Source organism: Elephantulus edwardii, unplaced genomic scaffold (genome assembly GCF_000299155.1).
Source record: "Elephantulus edwardii isolate Elephantulus edwardi_28Jun2011 unplaced genomic scaffold, EleEdw1.0 scaffold00050, whole genome shotgun sequence".
Classification (NCBI taxonomy): domain Eukaryota; kingdom Metazoa; phylum Chordata; class Mammalia; order Macroscelidea; family Macroscelididae; genus Elephantulus; species Elephantulus edwardii.
In genome coordinates this window covers 3,045,970-3,067,879 of record NW_006399800.1, presented here as the reverse complement: position 1 = coordinate 3,067,879, position 21,910 = coordinate 3,045,970, and the positions used below count along the sequence as shown (strand labels likewise).

The 21,910-nt window shown below is 39.3% G+C and overlaps 1 protein-coding gene across 2 annotated transcripts in view; it reads right to left on the bottom strand.

Annotated features, from left to right (window-relative positions):
- Nucleotides 1-21,910, bottom strand: part of DENND4A (DENN/MADD domain containing 4A) — a 131,210-nt gene that overhangs the window by 107,109 nt on the left and 2,191 nt on the right. Inside the window, exons 2-3 of one of the 2 annotated variants that reach the window (XM_006886644.1) lie at nt 4,260-4,591; nt 646-895 (exon numbers count right to left, since the gene is read on the bottom strand). In XM_006886644.1, the coding sequence (XP_006886706.1) occupies nt 646-895; nt 4,260-4,576 (567 nt within the window). In that variant the 5' untranslated portion in view covers nt 4,577-4,591. Of the gene's footprint in view, nt 1-645; nt 896-4,259; nt 4,592-21,910 lie in introns of those variants that run through there. The other variant, XM_006886643.1, reaches the window with a different exon arrangement.

Genomic DNA, 21,910 nt, shown 5'->3' with positions numbered 1-21,910 from the left:
GAAGGAAGGAAGGAAGGAAGGAAGGAAGGAAGGAAGAAAGTCAGCAACGGTAAAGAGGGAATGGCTGGTGAAATGAGAGGGACAATTACAGTGGACAAAGGAAGAAATGACACTGTTTCAAAGAGGAAGAAATTATTATCTATACTGAAACATGATGAAAATCTAAGATTCAGAACTGGTCATTAGATTCAATAAGACCAATTCTGATGGAATGGGAGATTTTAAAAAAAGACTGTAGAGAATCAAAGTGCGGAAGGAAACAAAACTTTTTGGAGGAGTTTTGTTGTTAAGGATAATAAATGAGGCAGCAGATCTTGCAAGGTGTCTTGTATGTTGGAGGAAAGACAATAGGCAAGTGTATGGTGTAAGACTTAGGGCACAAATAAAGGAGCTAGCCTTGACTGGTGCATTGCTTTTGCAAAAGAAAGGGGTACCTTTTTTAATTTAAAGAATTAGCAAGCTTTTTTGCACAGCTCCTTTTGAAAGTACAATCGAAGCACTTTCCTAAAAATAAAATGTTCAACATCTTTAAAAATATTTCCTCTGATTCAGTAATCCCGGCATACCATTTTCAAAGAAAGATTTATATAAAAGTATGCTCTTTACCTCAGTGACTAATTTTATCAGTGCAGAAGAGTCACTTACCATACTATTATTGAGATTCTTGTCAACTTTGCAGAATGTGTGTGGTGGACTTTCCCCTTTACTGGGTATAATAATGCAGATGTCTGTGACAGCTAGCGTATTTTGAGTCATGTTTTCAGAGGCTCTTCGGTAAGTAATATAAATTCTTTGGGATGAGGTACTTCCGCTAATATTTGCAGGGCGTCCATAAGGAGTATTCTGAATAATTTCACAGCCCTGTTTCAATCTTTCTTTCCAGTCATATAAAACCCTGAAAAAGAAATTTCAAAACATAAACACAAATACACAAATCACCCTCAAATATGAAAGATAATTTTTTCAAGCCACGTGAGTAACTCTTAATAATAAGCTTAATAATGGCTCAGTGCTGTTAAAGAAAGGATAGCTTTTCTTTACCAAAGAAGATAATCTAAAATAAAGATTAGCCATTGTGTTGGCTGATGTAAACCACAGGATCATTAATAACTAAAGGAGAAGGCACTTACTTTACTGCTCTATTTAAAATGTATGTTGTTTTTTTGTTTTCTTTAAACCAAGCATCTTTTTTTAAAAAAGTGAGCTTGCATTCTGGTAAAATTTTAAATTCTCCAGAATGTTTCCTGTCTCAATGTCTGGATGCCTTTAATTTCAATACTTCTCTCAGCTTCATGAGATAGTTTAAGACTTTCAAGAGAATATAGCTTCAAACCTTTAACTGATGTCTAATTAATAGGTTTTAATAAAGGTCAGCTCAAGCATTCACTCTTTAAGTCTTCTAAATACTGAATGTACGTGAGAAGACAAAATGTTATTTTTAAGTTTGTTCCTTACAGCATTTACTCAGTTGTGTACTTCAATGCCAAGTGTTGGTGTCAAACAGTTTTTTTTAAACTTCTACTATATTAAATCTGTTTCTGAATTTGCTATTAAAATTGCTAGAACAGGCAATGTCCTCAACATCACTTTCTTGAACCTCATGACATCAATAAAATTTCATTCTAGGGACTAGGCAATGTTTTTCTTTTTAATGTAGCTTTAAAATTCTTGTTTTGGTCTGGCTGTCAGAATTTTTTTTAAGTTGCAAAATTTGACTTCGAAAATTTAGAGTGAAATTCGGTGCTTAATGATTGCAACCATGTTTATCCTAATCCCAGGTAAACTATTGTAACTCATGGGTGTCTGGGCAGAGCTGTGCTTCACAGAGCTTTTTAAAAAGGAAAAACATTCACACTTGTGGCCAACCATAATCAGTTTTTATCTGACCTTGCCGTGGGTTTTCTGAGAGGCTGTAAATTGCACAAGAGGAGACTGCTCTTCTTTCTCCCAGAGCCTCTGGTGGTTTTGAAATGCCAGAGAGGTGCCCTTTTGTGTTAGAAGTGCAACTCCCCATGGCCTAGCCTACCAACGCCCCCTTATGCTTTTCAGTGTTTGGTTATTTTTCCTCCCACGGTTTCTCTGGGAGGCCTTCAACCTTTAATCTTTTGGTTAGTAGTCAAGGCTATTAACATAACTGTCTAAACCATCCAAGGACTCAATGTTAGCTTAAGTAAAACAACTATGAGATATCATTTCACCCCAGTCAAAATAGCAAAATTTAACAGAACAGCAAGCAACAAATGCTGGCGAGGTTGTGGAGAAACTGGAACCCTGATTCACTGTTGGTGGGAGTGTAAAATGGTGCAACCCCTGTGGAAAGCAGTATGGCGCTTTCTCAAAAAGTTGCAAATAGAGATACCATTTGACCCAGCAATTCCACTACTGGGAATATACCCTGAAGAGACCATAGCTGACATGCAAGCAGATATATGCACACCCATGTTTATTGCAGCTTTGTTCACAATAGCAAGGAGTTGGAAACAACCTAAGTGCCCATCAACAAACGAATGGCTAGAGAAGCTGTGGTATATTCGCACAATGGAATACTATGCTGCATTAAAAAACAAGGAACTCATGCAATATTATTCAAAATGGTTGACTCTGGAGAACATTATGCTGAGTCCCAGTCACAAAAGGACAAATATTACATGATGCCACTGTTGTAGAATGGGACTGTCCTTGGGGTTGGGGAGAGACTGAGTAAGATGGGTTCAATAATGTATACTGCACTGAAACAGAGGAGGGAGAAAACTGTTTAAAAGAGATATATAACTAGGTATTTCTGTCATCACAGGAGTCTAGAGCGAGGGCTACATGGTGGAGGGGACCTGGGGGAGGGTTTGTAAAACAATGAAAGAATCTTTTCTTTTACTTTTCCATAATTTTTGACTCATGTACTTATAACTTGTTAGTCAAATTTGTGTCTTCTAGGTTGCAACACCCCCATGATACAGAGAAGTCAGACACATCAGAATTAAAAGTCTTAGAACCTTTTACTACCTCCATTCCCTTGGACAGTTACTTAGCCTCTCTGAGGTTTAATACTTTTAATTGTAAAATAGTTAAAAACTGTAACTCATACAGTCTCTGGAGGGAATTAGAAGAGAATGTAAGCAATGTCTCTAAAATAAATAATATCTGACCACTAAAAACAAGAACATCAAGATACCACATATAGAACAATAACAATAAACACCACTTAACACTTCAAATCCTTAAAAAGATATGGGATAGAAACACCTTTACTATAGAAGATACTTTAATTGTGTAGCTATAACTGCCCATCCCAATTTTTATATTGCCAATTAACTTTTCATGTCTGATTTAACTTATTTTTAACTAACTTTTTTAAAGTCAAGAATGATGTCATATCCTTATCATATGTCATATGATGAATAACATAATAGTTATAAGAATGGGTAATTCATTCAATATCTAGTTTAAGTATTTTCCTTCAAAGAATTATTATTTTATATTTAGATTCTCATATCTAAACTAGGAAACTCTAACATCTAAACAATAACGTGCAAATGTTCATGTGGCAAAGCACCCATTCTCTTAAAGACCACAAGGTCTAACAGCTAGCTTACATTCAGGAGCTGTTTACTAAATGCATAAACTTTTATGAAGTTACATAGCAGTTTTTCTGAAACCAACTTAAAATTACTGAAAGATAGCAACCAAATAAAGACTATTTTGTTTAATATAACTTTTTTTTATAGATCAAATAGATGACAGCATTAAAAAAGGGCATGAAACTTCAGGAGCTCTTCCAATTCATCTAATCTTCTCTCAAGCACTAGGAAGCATGACTACTCACTTTAAGACTCACTTTCAACAGAGAACGATTAAGCAGTCTGCTTCTGTACAGCTTTATGGTCTCAGAAACTCTATGGGGCAGTTCTACTCTGTCCTAAAGTGTCACTGAGGCAGAACTGACTCAACACTGTAGGCTTGTTTGGGGTTTTTTGATGACAGCAGTTCAAGAACTGTTATCTTTCTTATTTTTTTTCTTATTTTTAGCCAAAATATGGTAAATGAAGTTAATTCCTTTTCTGTAACAGAGCAATAGAAAACAAGAAGACTAGTCTTCATTCTTTATAAACCCAGACAAGATAAAATGTCAAAAACCTATAGAACAAAAAGACCCTGACAATCAATACACAAAATTCTGCATATCAATGAACACTTAACTCTAAAATCTACAAGGTACATTATCTGATCAATGGCAATAAAAACTTTTTTTTACTCATATTTACCCCAGATCTGTGAGCGGAGGCTTATCTCTTCCCCTTCTATAGCAAAGGTAAATCTGTGGTCCCACAAGACTTCCATTATTAAGATCAGCTGACAATCCAGTTGGAGTAACATCAATGCACATATAATCCCGTGGTACTTCCTCCCCAAGAGACTTAATAATAACCGAAACATCTGTGATAGGTTCTTTCGGTTTAGCTACTTTATGACAGGCATCATTGAAGTGAATTTCTTCTTCAAGAGGTTTTGAAACATCAGTTAATCCTGCTACAACAAAGTAGTCAGCCACACGAGGTCCCTTATCTTCAATCATCTCCATTACAGAGGGTTACATCTGAAAGAAAGGAAAAGGCATATACTCTTATAATAAGCCCAATCCATTTAAGTGGTTTGTGTGCCAATAAAAACAAAAATTAGAAAAAGAACACTGGTGATAAACATCCATTTTCCTTCCTATCTAAAGTCTTATCTTCTTTTAAAATGGGAGTGATTATCTTTAGCATTGTTTTCTGATTATAAAAGTAATGCATTAATTTCTATTTCTAACAATTATAGAAGCCTACATTACCTGTATATACATAAAAACAATAATTTTAAAAGTATAAACAGGTTCATTTTCAGGGCCACAAAACACTAAACATCTCTCAATCATCAAGGAGTTTACATCTGAACAGGCATTACAGAGAGAAGAGACAATGTCTTGGGACAGTATAAGATAGGAAATTGGAAATGAGACATCTATAAAACCAAAAACCTTAAAGGACTACATCTCTAGTTAAAGAGTGGGTTTTAAAAGCCCCTTTGCTGGCACACAGAATAATTTTTCATGGTTTTACTTAACGTGGGCCCTGGTTTGAAGAAGGAGTTTCTTCAGAAGTTATAAGAATAGGCCAATTCACATTTGAAATTTAAATATAAGCCATCTGCAAGCTCCAAACTGGGAGTAATAGTAAAATTATTCCCCATCTAGTGATACCCTAGGGAAGCATAAACAGCTTTAGAGGTTATACCCTCAACCCAGGAAACACAGGCCTATTCTTAAGAAATTCTATTATATCATGCTGTAAAGTAAGGGGGTCAAACAAACCCACAAAGCACTCCATGGGAGAAAGATAGGCAGTCTCCTTCCAGAAAGGTCTTGGCCACAGAAACCCAATGGAGAGTTACTATGAACTGAAATCAACTCAGTGACTTGTCATTTTCTTGTAAGAATCCCTGTTGTTATAGTAGGTTAGTGGTGGGCTGCTAACTGAAAGGCTGGAGTTCAAGATGACCAACTACTCTGTGGAGCAAAGGCAGACTGTCTCCTCCTATCAAAATTTACAGCCTCAGAAACCTGACAGAGACGCCTCATGAGCTGGAACTGACTTGATGGGAAGGGAGTTGGGTTTTTTAATACTTACTTATTATATAATTACCATCATTTCTACTATAATATCTAGGCTCCCTTTCTTTATTGATATTGCATTTTCAGATTTCCTGTCAGATTTTTAAATAATCCATATTCATTGATCAAATATGCTAGGGAAATATTCCTACTATTTCCTTGAAAAGTTAGCCAAAGAAGGACTATGTTAGTTATTGCTGTTGTTGTGTACCATAGAGTTAGAACCAACCCACAGCAGACTCTCCACTGGGCTTCCAAAGGCAGTAATTGCACAGGAGTAGACTGACTATCTTTCTCTCATGGAGAAGCTGGTGGATTCAAACCACATGCCTTCTGGACTGCAGTGCAAAGTCTTACCACTAGGCTACCATAGCTTCCACAGGAAGGACTGTATGTTCCTACATATTTTATTTATATATATATATAGCTGCTGTGCACACAAGATAACGCAGGACATAAGGTTTTGACATAAATAGAGCTCAAGCTTTTCAGAAATGCATTTCAGACTGAAAGTACAGAGAAAGTAGTAACAACTCCTTCTCTTGGGACAACTCAGTGAAATGCTAAGCTGACTGCATATGCTTAGTATTCCACAAAGCCTGATATGCTGCTATAAGAAAATAAAAAATCAGATGATGCATGGCTCAAAAGATCTGGAAAAGTGTGGGTCAGGGTTGTACTCTTATCATAATAACTCAATCTGTATGCTGAGTATATAATCTGAGAATTCTGAACTACATGAAGAACATGGTATCAGGATTGGAAAGAGAGCCATTAGCAACCTGAGATATGTTGTTGTTGTTGTTATGTGCCATCGAGTCGTTTGCGACTCATAACGACCCTATGTACAACAGCCCTAAACCCTGCTCTATCCTGTGCCAATCTCATTGTCTCTGACACACCCATCCCGATTACCCCAGTCACTGAATCAATCCACCTCATAGAGGGTCTTCCCCTCCTGCGCTGTCCCTCTACTCTACCCAGCATGATGTCCCTCTCCAAAGACCTGTCTCTCCTTACAACATGTCCAAAGTATGTCAGACGAAGCCCCAGAATCCTTGCCTCCAAGGAGTAGCCTGGTTTAACCCTCTCTACGATGAATCTGTTTGTTTTCTTGGCAGTCCATGGTACACTCAATACTCTTCTCCAGCACCACAGCTCAAAGGCATCAATTCTCATTCTATCCCCCCTAGTCATTGTGCAGCTCTCTGATGCATAACAAGTGATTGCAAAGACCATGACCTGTATCAGGCGCACCTTAGTCTCCAGAAAGACACCATTGCTCTTGAGTACTTTAGAGAGGTCCCTAACAGCAGACTTTCCCATCACAATATGTTTTTTTATTTCGTGGCTGCTGGTGCCAAGAGTGTCAGCCATTGACGTGGTTGGAATCACAGGAGCAAAGAAAGCGCTTCAGATACAAGCTGTCAGGTCATGGGTCAGACAATGGGAGATTAATTCCGAAGGCATTTTGTAGAAGAGAAGGGGTATCCTGGTGGAGGGTGGAGCTAGGAAATAAGTGGGTCAAGGCACTGGCATAAGGGCAGGGACTACACTGTAACTAATGGTTAACTTCACAATGAGGAATTTATCTTTCACTGCTCCACAAATTGCTGTCTGTCAGATACTCCTAAACATTCAGATTAAGACAGACCAGGAAGAAGGACTGGCCATCCACTTCTGAAATAGCAGGCCTCTGAAAACCCCATGTACAACCTGCGATATGCAGATAACAAAAGTAAAGGGCAACCAAAAGCAAAGTGTGGATTTCAACATTCAAAATCCAAAAGTCCTCAAAACTGGGCCAATAAGCAACATGATAAAAAGAAAATACTGAAGCAGTCAAGGATTTCATTTTATGTTGAGCCACAATTCAAGTTCATGGAAACCAGTGAAGAAATCAAGTGGCACATCATGTTGGATAAATCATCTGTAAAAGTAATTTAAAAGCAGTTCTAAAGTGTTAAAATTCAAAGTGTTTTCAAGGTTAAAGTGCACCTGACTGACTCATGGTGACCATGGTGTTTTCAACTGCCTCATAAGCTTGTGAAAGCTAGACAATGGCTAAGGAAGACCAAAGAGCTGATGCTTTGAATGATGGCAATGGAAAAGAATACTAAATACACCATGGACTGCCGAAAGAACAAACAACTCTGTCTTGGAAGAATTAAAACAAGGCTGATCTTTACAGGTGAGGATGGTGAGATGTTGCCTCATAATTTGGATGTGTTGTCAGGATGGATAAATCCCTAGAGGAGGATGTTACGTTTGGTAAAGCTGAAGGTCAGTGTGAAAAAGGAGGGTTCTCAAGGAGCCAAACACGTGGAGCCGTGAATGTGAGGATAGCATAGGAAAAGGTGGTGCTTCCTTCTGTGGTAAATTAGGTTACTGTGAGTCAGAACCAACGCAACAGCACATAACAACCATCCCCACAAAAGTAACTTTTTACCTGGTTAGCTACCTATTCATTTTGGAAAAAAGGTAAAATAAACGTTGCAGTGAAAACTTTCAATGACAATCTCTGGACAAATCTCTGATTTCTACTGGATACATTTGCTAAAGTGAAATAATTGGGTCACAAATTACATAACTCACCTATGATAGTGTTTGTACACCTGAATTTTAAATTACAAACTGACAAAAGTCTTGAAACTGCTTAAGCAGCCATTTCTCTTTCATACTAATGAAAAGATTAAAACACCCTCTATTCCCTTAGGAAAATTTCATGTTATTAAGACTAAAGCACACAGTTACTATTTCACAAAATATAGTCTTATGCCCTGTTATGCAGAAATAGGAAAAAAGGAATGGAAAGAGTATCAACATAAAGTATAGCAATATATATATATCTTTAAATTACATATATAATTTTATCTATGTACACATGTACAATTGTATATATGTATACATATAATTACATATATTGCATAACATAATTAATCCGGTGGGTTTGGTTTTTTTTTAGCTTCTACCTTGTTGTTGTTGTTGTTATGTGCTGTCAAGTCGCTTGCATCTCATAGCGACCCTATGTACAACAGCCCTAAACTCCGCTCTGTCCTGTGCCAATAGCACTGTCTCTGACACTCCCATCCCGATTGTCCCAGTCACTGAATCAATCCACCTCCTAGAGGGCCTTCCCCTCCTGCGCTGTCCCTCCACCCTCCCAAGCATGATGTCCCTCTCCAAGGACCGGTCTCTCCTCACAACATGTCAAAAGTATGTTAGATGGAGCCTCAGAGTCCTTGCCTTCAAGGAGCCACCCGGTTTAATCATTTCCAGGACAAACCTGTTTGTTTTCCTAGCAGTCCATGGTATTCTCAATACTCTTCTCCAGCACCACAGCTCAAAGGCAACAATTCTCCTTCTATCCTCCTTGGTCATTGTCCAACTCTCTGATGCATAACAAGTGATTGCGAAGACCATGGCCTGTATCAAATGCACCTTAGTCTCCAGAGAGACACCATTGCTCTTCAGTACTTTGGAGAGGTCCCTAACAGCAGACTTTCCCATGGCAATGCGCCTTTTAATTTCCTGGCTACTGGTGCCAAGAGTGTTGGCTGTGGAACCAAGCAAACTAAAGCTGTGTACAATCTCAAACTCTTCACCATCCATCCTGATGCTGCCAATTGGTCCAGTGGACCAATCTTTGTCTTCTTGACTTTGAGCCTCAATCCATATTGGAGGCTGCAGTCCTTGACCCTCTGCAGCAGGTGCTTCAGGTCCTCTTCATTTTCAGCAAGCAGGGTTGTGTCATCTGTATAACGCAGACTGTTGATAAATCGTCCCTCAATCTTGACCCCACATTTCTCCTCATAGAGCCCAGCTTCCCGGATAATCTGTTCTGGATATAGGTTGAAAAGGTATGGAGATAGGATGCATCCCTGGCGTACGCCCTTCCCAATTTTGAACCATGCAGTGTTCCCTTGCTCTGTTCTGACGACTGCCTCCTGGTCCAAGTATAGGTTTTGCATTAGAATGATCAAGTGTTCTGGGATTCCCATTCTTCTCAGAGTCAGCCACAGTTTGTTATGATCCACACAGTCAAATGCCTTTGCATAGTCAACGAAACACAGATAGACATTCCTCTGGTATTCTCTGCTTTCAGCCAAGATTCATCTAACATCAGCTACAATATCCCTAGTACCACGACCCCTTCTAAACCCAGCCTGGATTTCTGGTAGTTCTCTGCTGATGTGCTTTTCCAGTCATTTTTGGATAATCTTCAGTAAAATCTTGCTTGCATGTGAAATCAGTGAGATTGTTCTACAGTTTCCACACTCTGTTGGGTCACCTTTCTTTGGGATAGGAACAAATATAGAATAAATAAACAAATAAAGAAGTTCAGGCTGCTTTGAAGGAAACGACAAAAAATAAGGCTCCAGGAATAGATGGTATACCAATTGACATATTTCAGCTAACAGATGTTGCCCTGGACGTGCTCACCAAGTTGTGCCAAGAAATCCGGAGAACAACCACTTGGCCAACTGACTGGAAGAGATCTGTATTTGTTCCTATCCCAAAGAAAGCGTCTATCTTACTTAGTGGAAAATCCATCTCACATATTTTGGGCATGTTGTCAGTAAGGGCCAGTCCTTGGAAAAGGAAAACACTGGGAAAGGTGGAGGGTCAGTGAAAGAGAGGAAGACCTCCAACAAGCTGCATTGCCACAGTTGCCGTAACAACAGGCCTCAAACACATCAGAGATGGAGAAATGGTGCAGGACAGAGCAAAGTTCAGATGTGTTGTTCACAGGATCGATGAGCTGCAGTTGACTTGATGACACCTAACAACAACTACAACACCACTACTAATAAGCAGGGAACTCTGGTATGCTTTTGTGGTACTGTTAACCAAACGGTCAGTGGTTTGGATTCACCAGTTGCTCCACTGGAGAAAAATGAGGATTCTTCTCTTTTAAAAATGTAGTCCTGGAAACCTGATGGAGGATCACATGAGTTGAAACTGACTCAACAGCAATGATTAGCAGTCTTGGTGGCATGGTGGGGTAAGGGTTGAGATGCTAAGATAAAGGCTGGCAGTACAAATCTACCAGCAGCTCCATGGAAAAAGATAAGGCAGTCTGCTCCCTCCAAAATCCGATAGGGCATTTCTACTCTGTGCTGTAGTATTGCCATGACTCAGCATAATTCTCTGGAATGCATATTTATACTAATAAGCAAAGGAGCACAAGTGGAGCCCTGGTGGTTACATGTTGTGCTATGTGATAGTTAACATTTGTCAACTTGTTCTTGGTCCTCAGTATAATGCATTTATCTTACATACTTTAAATTCTAATCTCTGGTGGCCAAGTGGTAAAGAGCTGTACTGCCAGTCCAAAGTGGTTTGAATCCAAAAGCTGCTCCACAAGAGAAAGACAGGTAATCTCCTCCTGTGCAGCTTACGCCCTCTGAAAACCTTCTGGCTGGTCAGCTATGAGTCAGTTCCAATGTGATGGGACATAACAACAACAATTATACTAATGAGGCAGGGCGAGAGGAGGTTCCGCAAAGGGATGACCAGCCTTACTTGACCTCAATAACATAGACAGACACTGACCATAACCATGGCCTCGTGTATGTTGCCTTGAGCATGGCCCAGGATAAGGTAAAGCTCTGATCTTTTGTCCACAGTGTTCCTATGAATAAGGGTCAACTTGCCAGAAGCTAACAACAACAATATGATTAAGGAGAAACCGCTTCAGGGTTGTGGCCTGCACTGAATATGTCCGGATTCTCTGGCAAAAAAAAAAAAAAAAAGAGGTGTTTGTTTGATCTTACATCTGACTCAAGGCCTGAACTGGCTGTGTGCCAACTTTGGACTCTTTTTGTCTCCACAGCCAGCCATCGATGACCCTGCTCCCCAGACAATCTCTGGCCTCCTGAGCTTCTGAAACTGGCAGCTTCCTAAGTGAGTGGTCTGATGACTTAAGACTCTTCAGTCTTCTCAGATGCTTCTCTCTTGAGGTCTGACCCACAGGACTGTCAACCTCTACAAGGGTGTGGACTGACACCGTCACCACAGCAACGGGCTCAAGTATGTCGGGGATGATGGAGATGGCACAGGACAGGACAGGGTTCAGATCTATTATTTATGGGGTCGCTCTGAGTCATACTTGACTCCCTAGCACAGAACAACAATAACAACGACACAACCGTAAGAAGCATGTGAGGGAACTGTGGTGGGATAATCAGTAGGGAGTCATACTGCGAATCTAAAGGCGGCTACTCGCTGGCAGTTCAACTCCATAGCAGCTCTGGAGGACAAAGACGGGCACAATCTCCTCCTGTATGATTTATAGCTTCAGAAAACTTACTGGGGAGGGGGGAGGATCAGCTTTGAGTTGAGACAGGCATGTGGGCCAGCCCCTTGAAATAAATCATTACCTATCTATCCATTCATCTACCTAGCTCTATCTATCTATCTATCTATCTATCTATCTATCTATCTATCTATCTATCTATCTATGTATCTATCTATCTATCTATCATCTATCATTTCTCTCTATATAGGCTTCACTGGTTTTGCCTCTCTAGAGAACTCAGCCCAAGACAGGCTGCTAAACGAAATATTAGCAATTCAAATGCACCAGCTGCTCTACAGGGGAAAAGATGGAAGTAGCCTGCTCTCATTAAAATTTACAGCAATGGGAGAATTCCTCTCAAATGAATAAGCAGCAAAATGCAGTGTATCTTTTGGGTCAGAGATTCTTGTGCAAGATGGAGTGAGACCAAGACACCAGCAACAGGTGGCAGAGAGCCAGAGACCAGTGAGAAACAGAGCAGAACTAGATCTGTTTCTCCACAGAACCAGAGCCAAAGAGTTTGTCTTGGGTTACTGGGGGTGGGGTGAGCACATAATTGGCAGAACTAGAATAGATTTATGTTTAGAAAAATAAAAATTAAAAAAATCCCTTTTATCAAAATCACAATAAAAAAGAAATAATAAAAGAAGAATTTTATAACATCCATCTGAATTCAGGGATGGGCCACTAGGTCCATGGTAACAGCACTTCTCAAACCTTGTTGTCCTGAATGGAAAAATTATATTCTGACTTTAGAACTATATTTTGAGTGTTTCCAACCTGAGTTGTAACCTGTTTTGAGAAAAACCAAACTAAACCAGAAACCAACCACTATGGTTGACTTGGAACCAATAAATTCCATAAATCCTGAGTATTGTCTGTGAATTCTGTGTGGTCACTGCAATCAAGACTCATTAATAATAATTGGCGACTGGAATGCAAACATTAGAAACAAAGAAGAAGGACTAGTAGTTGGAAATTACTGACTTAGAGACAGGAAATGAACCTTGCCTGATAAACTTCACAAGCTCCACACTATGTGTGTGAAAAGAATCACTGGAGGAGATCTGCATCAGCAGTCAAACCAGGCAAGGGGCTGACTGGGGAACAGACCATCAATCACTCATGTGAAGTTCAAACTGAAGTTGCAAAAAATAAAAACAAGTCCTCAAGAACCAAAATATGCCCTAAATTTGACTCTCTCTCTCACTGGAATTTGAAAATCAACTCAAGAATAGGTTAAAGACATTGGAACACTAATGAGCAAAGACCAGATGAGTTGTGGGATGACATGAATGATATCATTAAGGAAGAGAGCAAAAGCTCAGTACGTGGTTAGATATGGCAAATAGGGAGAGAAAATTTTCTTGGAGGGAAATTCACGCTTGTTGAAAGCAAAGATCTGCTCAGAGGATAGAGAGGCCTATATCAGACCCTGAGTGTCTTCAGAGTCAGGAAAATTGTATTTGAAAGGATATGTGGAGGAAGCTAGGATTTTCAGAAAAAATCTGTGCATTTGAAGGAAAGGGTTAAAAAATGGAGGGAGTGGGGTGAGGTGAAGAAAGACAGGCTTTTAAATTTTGGAGGCAAGCAGTTTGGTTTTGGGTGTATGAGTCAGGAAGAGGCAATACCCATCAACAACCTCCTCCAGAACTGAAAGTTAAAGGAAGTAGGTGAGTAGACAGTACGCTCATGTGCGGTGACCACTAGGGTGGGGGATACAGCACTGAAGAGAAGGGCTGAGTCTTTACCTACTCCATGGTACTCACTGACTTGTGATAAAGATGAGAGAGAGAAGAGTTACTGGTCTAATGTGCAGGGAGTTGGACATACTCCTTGTTGGTTTAGCACACATACGCAGCTAAGGCTAACAGTGAAGGGACTGTTGTTGTTATGTGCCACCAAGTAGACTCTGACTCATAGTGACTGTGAACAAAAGCTCTGAACCTTGCTCTATACTGAGCCAATCTCACCATTTCTGACACATCTGACCCACCGTTACAGTCACAGTGACAATCACCTCACCGAGGATCTCCTTTTTTTTGTACTGGTCCTTGAGCTTTCCAAGCACACTGTCCTTCACTAAGGACTGGTCTCTCCTGATAGCATGCATAAAGAATGTGACACAAAGTTTCACCATCTTTGCCTGCAAGGGTCAACCTGGTTTCACTTTCTCCAGGACAGACCTGTTTGTCTCTTGGCAGTCCATGGGATATTCAGTGCTCTTCTCCAACACCACAACTCAAAGCCATTGATTCTTCTTCTGCCATACTGATTCACTGTCCAACTTTCAGATATGATGGCATCTTCTGATTGCATAGGAAGCAAGTGAAAAGACTATGACTTGGATCAGGAGCACCTTAGTCTTTAAACTGATATCATTGCTCTTTAGCAGACTTCCTTGACAGTAGATTTTCCCAATGCCACTCATTTTTTTATTCCCTGACTCTTAGTACCCCAGGATCCAAGTAAATGTTGATTGTTAATCCAAGTAAGATGAAAAAATTAACAATATCAGTTATTTCTTTATCTATTATGATGCTGCATACTGGCCCAGTAGTGAGGATTTTTCTTCTCTTGATGTTGAGATGCAGTCAATATTGAGGGCTATAATCTTTGATCTTCTGCAGCAAGTGCTTCAAGTCCTCCTAATTGTGAGCAAGGTTGTGCCATCTGCATAACACAAGGTGTCTTTTGCCAATCCTAATGCCACACTCTTCTTTATAAAGTCTAAGTTTCTCAAATCACCTGTTCAGCATATATAGGGAGAAGTATGGTGAGAAAATACATCCCTGTTGTACTCCTTTCTTGATTTTGAACCATGCAGTGTCTCCTTGCTCTGTTTGGACAAAAGGTTCTTGGTCTAGGTACAGGTTTCACATGAACCAATCAAGTATTCTGAGATTCTCATTCTTCTCAGTGTTACCCAAAATTTGTTGTAAGCCACACAAATACCTTTGCATAAGCAATAAAACATAAGTAGACAAGGGGAGTGAGGGAGCTATTAATTCTTAAATGCAAGATGATATGTGGACCCCTGAGTCTGTATTTGGTACCCACAGAAACTAGCCATGGACGGCTAGGGTTGATATGACCAGAACCCAATAAGATGGAAAGAAATGTGTGACACTGTGAACTGTTGACTGATGCAACTTGATTGTGACTGCACTTTTCCTATGAGTGCAGATGCTAAAAGTTCTAACAAAAACAAGGATTCTTTTTTTAAAACAATATTAGTCCAATTTTCTGTAAACTTTTCATTAAAATCATAATAAAAAATAAAATTCACACCAGGTTGCAAAGGCTTAGCACACAAACATAAAGACTGTTAAAAAAGCTTATTTACTAAAGCTTATTAATTTTTAAATTGTTTTTCTGTTGAAGCCAAAGATTCTTTAGAAAAAAAAGAATATGCTTGTCTCCTCAGAGTACCGGTTTGACAGCAATGGGCAAATCAGAAATTTGAATTTGAGTTGGCTGAAATATTTTCATGAATGTAGTTGTTAGTAAAATGATTATAAGGAGAAACTTCATCCTTCAAGTCTGATGGCTAAAAGAAGTCAACAAGGTCAATGGGGCTACAACAGTTTATTCAATACAGCTATTCAAGCCATTGGCTTTGACTTGCATCACATGGCTGGGTAGGACTATATAAGTGTGGAGTGTTTGTGGCCCACAAAGGGGACTGGACAGCTTGCTAATGTTAATAAGGTTAATACCATGGATGGAGAAAATGCAAAGTTGTACACAACTAATGATGGGGTGCTGGTTAGTTTTGCCATCCAACAGGCTTCACTGAGCAGGTTCAGAGGCAGAAAATGGGAGTCTCATTACTAGCAAGAAAGAAGAAGTAGACAGTGCAGCTGTACTTTGAGCCTGAGATTCTTGTGCAAGATGGAGCGAGACCAAGACTTAAGCAGTGGCAACAACAGCAGCAGAGACAGTAGAGAACCAAAGACAGGCTTGAGGCAGAGCTGAGTTAGACCTGCAGTCTAAGCCAGAGCTAAGCACCGTGGTCTGTGCTTCCTGGTAGGAGTAATGAGCTTTGTGACACTTCTTCAAGTGTAGGGTAAGGCCCAGAGGCTTCGGATCAGAGACCTACTTGAGAAGACATAGTCCTGATTGAAGAATTATAGTCCTACAATTGTAAAAGGGGGCAAGAGAGATTTATAGCCTTGGAAACCTGACACAGGATCATCATGTGCTACAACTGACACAATAAAAAGCAGGTTTGGTTTAGGTATTATACTAATAACCAAGGATCCATGTGGCACAGTGGAGATATTCTGTAGGGTAAAGTCTGCTCCCATTAAGATTTACAGCCTTGAAAATGATAGAGGGCCACCATGAATTTGAAAACACTTGCGTTTGGCTTTTTTGCTTGTTTGCTTTTTTGACGGTTGGTATACTAATAAGCATCATTCTCCAAACTGGAGCAACGATATACATTTGAAGACTAAGGTGCATCAGATTCAGGCCACAGTCATTTGCTATGCACCTGGGCGCTGGACAATGACTAAGGATGAGAGGAGAATTGATACCTTAGAGCTGCAGTGTTGGAGAAGAGTACTGAATATCCCATGAACTGACAAAAGAACAGACACACATGTCTTGGAGAAAGCGTAGTCAGAGTGATCCTTGAGGCAAAGATGGCAAAGCCTCATCTAACATACTTGGGGCATGTTGTTAGGAGAGGCTATGCCTTGGAGAGCGACATCATGTTTGGAAAGGTGGCGGGTGAGTGAAAGAAAGGAAGACCCTCAAGCAGATGGACTGGCACAGTGACTGCAGCAACGGGCTCCAGCATGTCAGGAAGAATGAGGATGGCACAGGAGAGGACAGGGCTCAGGTCTGTTCACAGAGTTGCTCTGAGTTGTACTTGACTCCACAGCACCTAACAATAACAACATACTAATAAGAAAGGCATTGGTGGTCCAACAGTAAAACTTTAACTTCTAAGTGGGAGATTTTGGGCATATTACTGATTCTCAAACAATCCACCTCATGCACAGCTACTACTCACCTGTCAGTGGAGGCTGAGAGCTGATGCTCTGCTTCAGCAGAGTTACTAGACAAGGACAGATTATCAGTCAATGTGAAGCCTAAAATTCACAGACATCCAATCTGAAACCTATCACAGGAATAATCAGAACCCAGCAGCATTTACTTTCACTGTACACAGTGTCACTATGAACTGGGGCCCAATTTTATAGCAGCTTAAAAGGACATAATAATAATTAGAACATCGTCATCCTTATCTCAGGACCACTGAGTCAGAAGTGACTCATAGCTGATCTTCAGCTGCGTTTATGAAGGCATAAATCACAAGAGAGGAGGTTGCCTTGCTTCCTCTGCAGGGCTGCTGGGGGATCTGAACTGTCAGAGACATGCACCCTGTGAGTGAGCATCACAACTCCCTTGTGACTACACCACCAGAGCACTCCCAATACGCAGAGAGACAGGTGAAAAAGCTGTGAGTTTCTTTTCTCCCTGGTTCATGAAACTGAACAATCTGTGCTCATAAATGTCTATAGTAAATAACCACTAAAATGGAACAGGCTGTTGTTCTTCATGAATAAATATTTTAAAATAATGATTTTTAAGTGATAATAAAATCTTTTACATCTATTGACAAAAAAGGAAAGGATGCAGCTCTCTAGTTCCCTTGCTGTGTGTGTGTGTGTGTGCGTGTGCATGTGTGTGTGCATGTGTATGTGTGTGTGTGTGTGTTTCGCTTATTAATTTGGGTCTAGGGATGACTAAGAAGGTCGGCAAAGTATTTTAAGAAGCAGTTGACAAAGCATACAATACCAAGAACACAGCTGGCAACGTTACAGCTGCCTTTGTAAAAAGATCTAAATGGTTATGAATCCATTCAGGGTAAGTATAATGTGAAAAAAATACCTCCCTCTTTTGCTTTTAAATCAACTGGTTTTTAAATTAAGGAGGCCTGGTGGCGCAGTGGTTAAAGTGTTCAGCTGCTAACTGAAATATTGGCAGTTTGACTCCAGCAGCTGCAAACAACGTGCCACTGTGCTTCTGTGAAGATCATAACCTTGGAGACCCCGGAGGACAGTTCTGTTCTGCCCTACAAGATGGTTATGAACTGGAATCGACAATATGGCAGTAGGTTTGTTTGGGTTTGAAGGTTTTCAAATTAAGCTTGGGGTTTCATTGTTTCATTCAGAGATAACACTGTTAAAGATATGAGGTAAAGAAAGAATGTTTAAAATATTTAATATAGATATGAATAATTAATAAGGGTTTCCGAACAATTCCATTAAACTAAGAGATTTCCATTGGCATGTGAAATTTGGAATCTTGCTGGAAGATACTAAAATGAAATTAAAGCAAAAGTATCTTGTGTTGGCAAAAGACAGTATAAATTACTTGGGGAGAGCACTTGGGGAGACCATTTTCCGGTCACACACAAAACCCCTAGACTTCCAGTACAGTACTTCAAAGCAAATAGCCCTATAACAATTAGCAGGTAACTGTCTTTAAAATCATTTTAAGAAACTAGAGGTTGCAAGAAACAAGCACTTTATCCAATAGTTCCCTAAGCAGTAACAGCAGTACAGCTGCCTGACTCATGCTGAAGCAACAATATTAATACATCTAACATGGTAAAACCTGCAAAAGCCAGAACCTGTGGAAGACCGAAACATGCCAGAAATTATTTTCCACTAACAGAGAATGACAGAAAAGTGGTAAGACTGCATGCACCCTGTCAAAAGCAGAAAATTTACATGACCTGGAAAAACAAAGGCAGTCTTGTGTAGTTATGGCTTTACTGTGGTTCACTGCACAGTATGTGGGGTCTTAAAAGCTTGCGAGCAGCCATCTAAAATGGAGTTGATGTTCATTTGTCTAAAGCAACAAAGATGAACAAGGAGGAGGAAACAGATCTGTGGCTAACTGTCTCTACAAACAGATGCTTCAGCCCAAAGGACCTGGATGGTGCCTGGCTATCACTACTGACCATTTCAACAGAAGATCAAAGGTGGGGGGGTGGGAGGGAGAACAGAAGAAAGAATTTCAAATTGTTATGGGTTCTAGATTTCCTAGAGCCACCTGAGCTGGGTGAACCTTTTGAAACTAATGCTCTGCAATAATCTTTAAACCTTAAACCAAAAGTATCCACTTATGTCCTCTTAAAACTGAATAACATGTTTACAACTAGTTAAAGTATGTCTGTTTTGAGCATTATTATGCTTTTACGATGTTCTCCCATTTATCCTGCCTCATAACTCAGAACAACTCATAGCTGACTCTCCAGTGGGTCTTCAAAAGCTGTCAACAGAAGGGGAGAAGACTTTCCCATCATTCTGCCTTCAAGCAGCTAGTGGATTCAGAAAGACACCACCTTCGGGTTAGGAGTGTAACTCCTTCTGGATTATGTCATCAGAACTCCTTGAACTCTGTATAGGATCACTATAACAACAGCAACTTAAAGATCAAATAGGAACTTCGGGGTCAGCAAGCTATGCTAATGAGGGAAGAACAGCTCAGAAAAGGAGGATGAGAATGATCTGTATCACTTCAAGTATAAAATCATTATTACTGACTTGTAAATGCAGAAAATGCTATGGCATGCATGTTTGGTTGTAAGGTCTCAAAAACAGGAAAAACAAATTATAGCACCGAAAATATTATACCTTAAATCAAGTTTTCTTTTCAACTTGGCATAAATCATGTAAGCATTATTGGTATTTGCAGGTATCTCCCCACATTTGCGTAGGCAGTACTTCTGAAATTTACATCATTTATGCTTGTTTTGCATTTAGAAAACAAGAAGGACGTGCTTTCTAGTCCTTAAAAGAAAATGAGAACCCAATTGTGAAGTCATTATAAGAAAGCTCTTACCCATTTAGCAACTAATGGAGAGTGATTTCTGTTTTTCCTCCCTTTCCATCTCTGCCCAATCAATTCAGATTCTCCTTTATTTCTTCTCTCACTCCATTAGGCCAATACAGTTAGGCATTTGCTACCTAGGTTAACTCAAAGGACAAGAAAAGACAAGGCTGGATGTCAGAGAAAGCATTTAAAAACTATGGTCATAAACATTTTGCAACTTATAAGTTACTGTGTAAATGGTAAAAGGCCCCAAGGCATCCCAAATAGGGACTGATAATGGTAACAAACTCAGATTTATATATGAAAATGATCCAATGGACCACTTTAATTACATAAGATTTTTTAAAACACAAAATTCCTCTGTTCAAGTGCACCTAAACTAATGCATCTTTTCTTATATCATCAAAACTAAACTAGAGAGAAACTCTCATTCCATTTCGATCTTTTCCAACTTGATCTTTATGCCAATAAAAGCTATTGCCTTTCACATAAACTTTCTGTCCATCTGATTATTCATATTATTTCTTCTGTCTAGATAATGTACATTCACAGTATTTTTAAGAACAATTTAAATTTACATGAGTTTTCCTCTAAACTTTATAAACTGCACAAAGAAGCAAAAAAGAAAATCAACAATCTTATTGATAATAATAAATCAGGTCTATGTTTGGCCATGATTCCTAATCCTCTTTGAGAATAGAAACATCTTTCTAATCCTCATGCAGAGTTAAAATTATTGCATATAAATACTCATGTTTTTCACTTATTTAATAAGTATTTTTCAAATTGATATAACCATCATATTTCATCTAAGTGGCAATATAATATCTATAAATAAAAATATGCATTATAGCCTACAGTTTCAGGGTTTTTTTGCCCCCGCCCGCCCGTGGTACCTAAAGCCTGGTAAAGCTTAAACTGAAGCCCATTCTGGATCATAGCAACTCTTCATTGGGTTTCTAAGGCTGTATACCTTCATGTGAGGAGATTAGCCATTTCATTCTGAAGAAGTGGTTAGTGAATTCAATCTGTTGACCTTTTAGTTTGCAGTGAAACATACAACACACTACTTCACAAGACTTTGTTCTAAAATATGGTAGATGCCTAAAAAAATTTGTTAAATAAACAGTTCACATTCTACCTTTACTCAAGCATATGCTAAAAATGTATCTTAAAGAATTTAGGATCATTTTTCTGAATCTTAAAATATTAATATAGGATAAACCTGGGAAAATTGATTTGAGTCTGATGACAAATAATTACCATTGTAAGGGCTTTAGGCAAAATGAGTAATTTATTGAATAAATAACTATTTATTAGCTCTTCGATGAATTTTTAATAAATGTGTATTAAGTATTAACACTATTATACAGGAGCTGGTGATAAAAAATATGAAAGAAACAGCTTCTGCTTTCAAGTAATTTATTTCTACCTTTTCACATCCCTTTCTCTACATTTATTCCACTTCTAGTGATTTTTTTTGTTGTATTATCCTTCCAGTCTCAAGTTGCTGTTTTGTCATCATTATGTGTCATCGTGTCAGAATAAACTCAGAAGCGACCCTCCAGCAGGTTTTCAGAGGCTGTAAACTGCATGGGAAGAGACTGTCCAAGGACTTTCCCCCTTGGAATAGCTGATGGATCTGACTCTCCTGCTTTTGGTTTGGCAGCACATCTTCTTATCCATTAGACCATTAGAGCTCCCTCCCTCCCTTGCCTTTAATCAGCCCAAACATCGTTACTGATTTCTCTCAAAACCCTGCCCGCATTGCAGTAATACTCATTTTATTGTCTTTTTCTCCTTACCACCTTAAAAAAAACAACACCCACATCCTAGCATTCTTTTAGCCTCTCTCAAGGAAACAACAAAATATTTTATTTGCATATAATATTTAAGGTTTGTACACCTTAAATATTACAAACCTTACAAACGGGGTTAAACCAGGTGGCTCCTTGGAGGCAAGGATTCTGAGGCTCTGTCTAACATACTCTGGACATATTGTAAGGAGAGACCGGTCCTTGGAGAATGACATCATGCTTGGGAGGGTGGAGGGACAGCGCAGGAGGGGAAGGTCCTCTATGAGGTGGATTGATTCAGTGACTGGGATA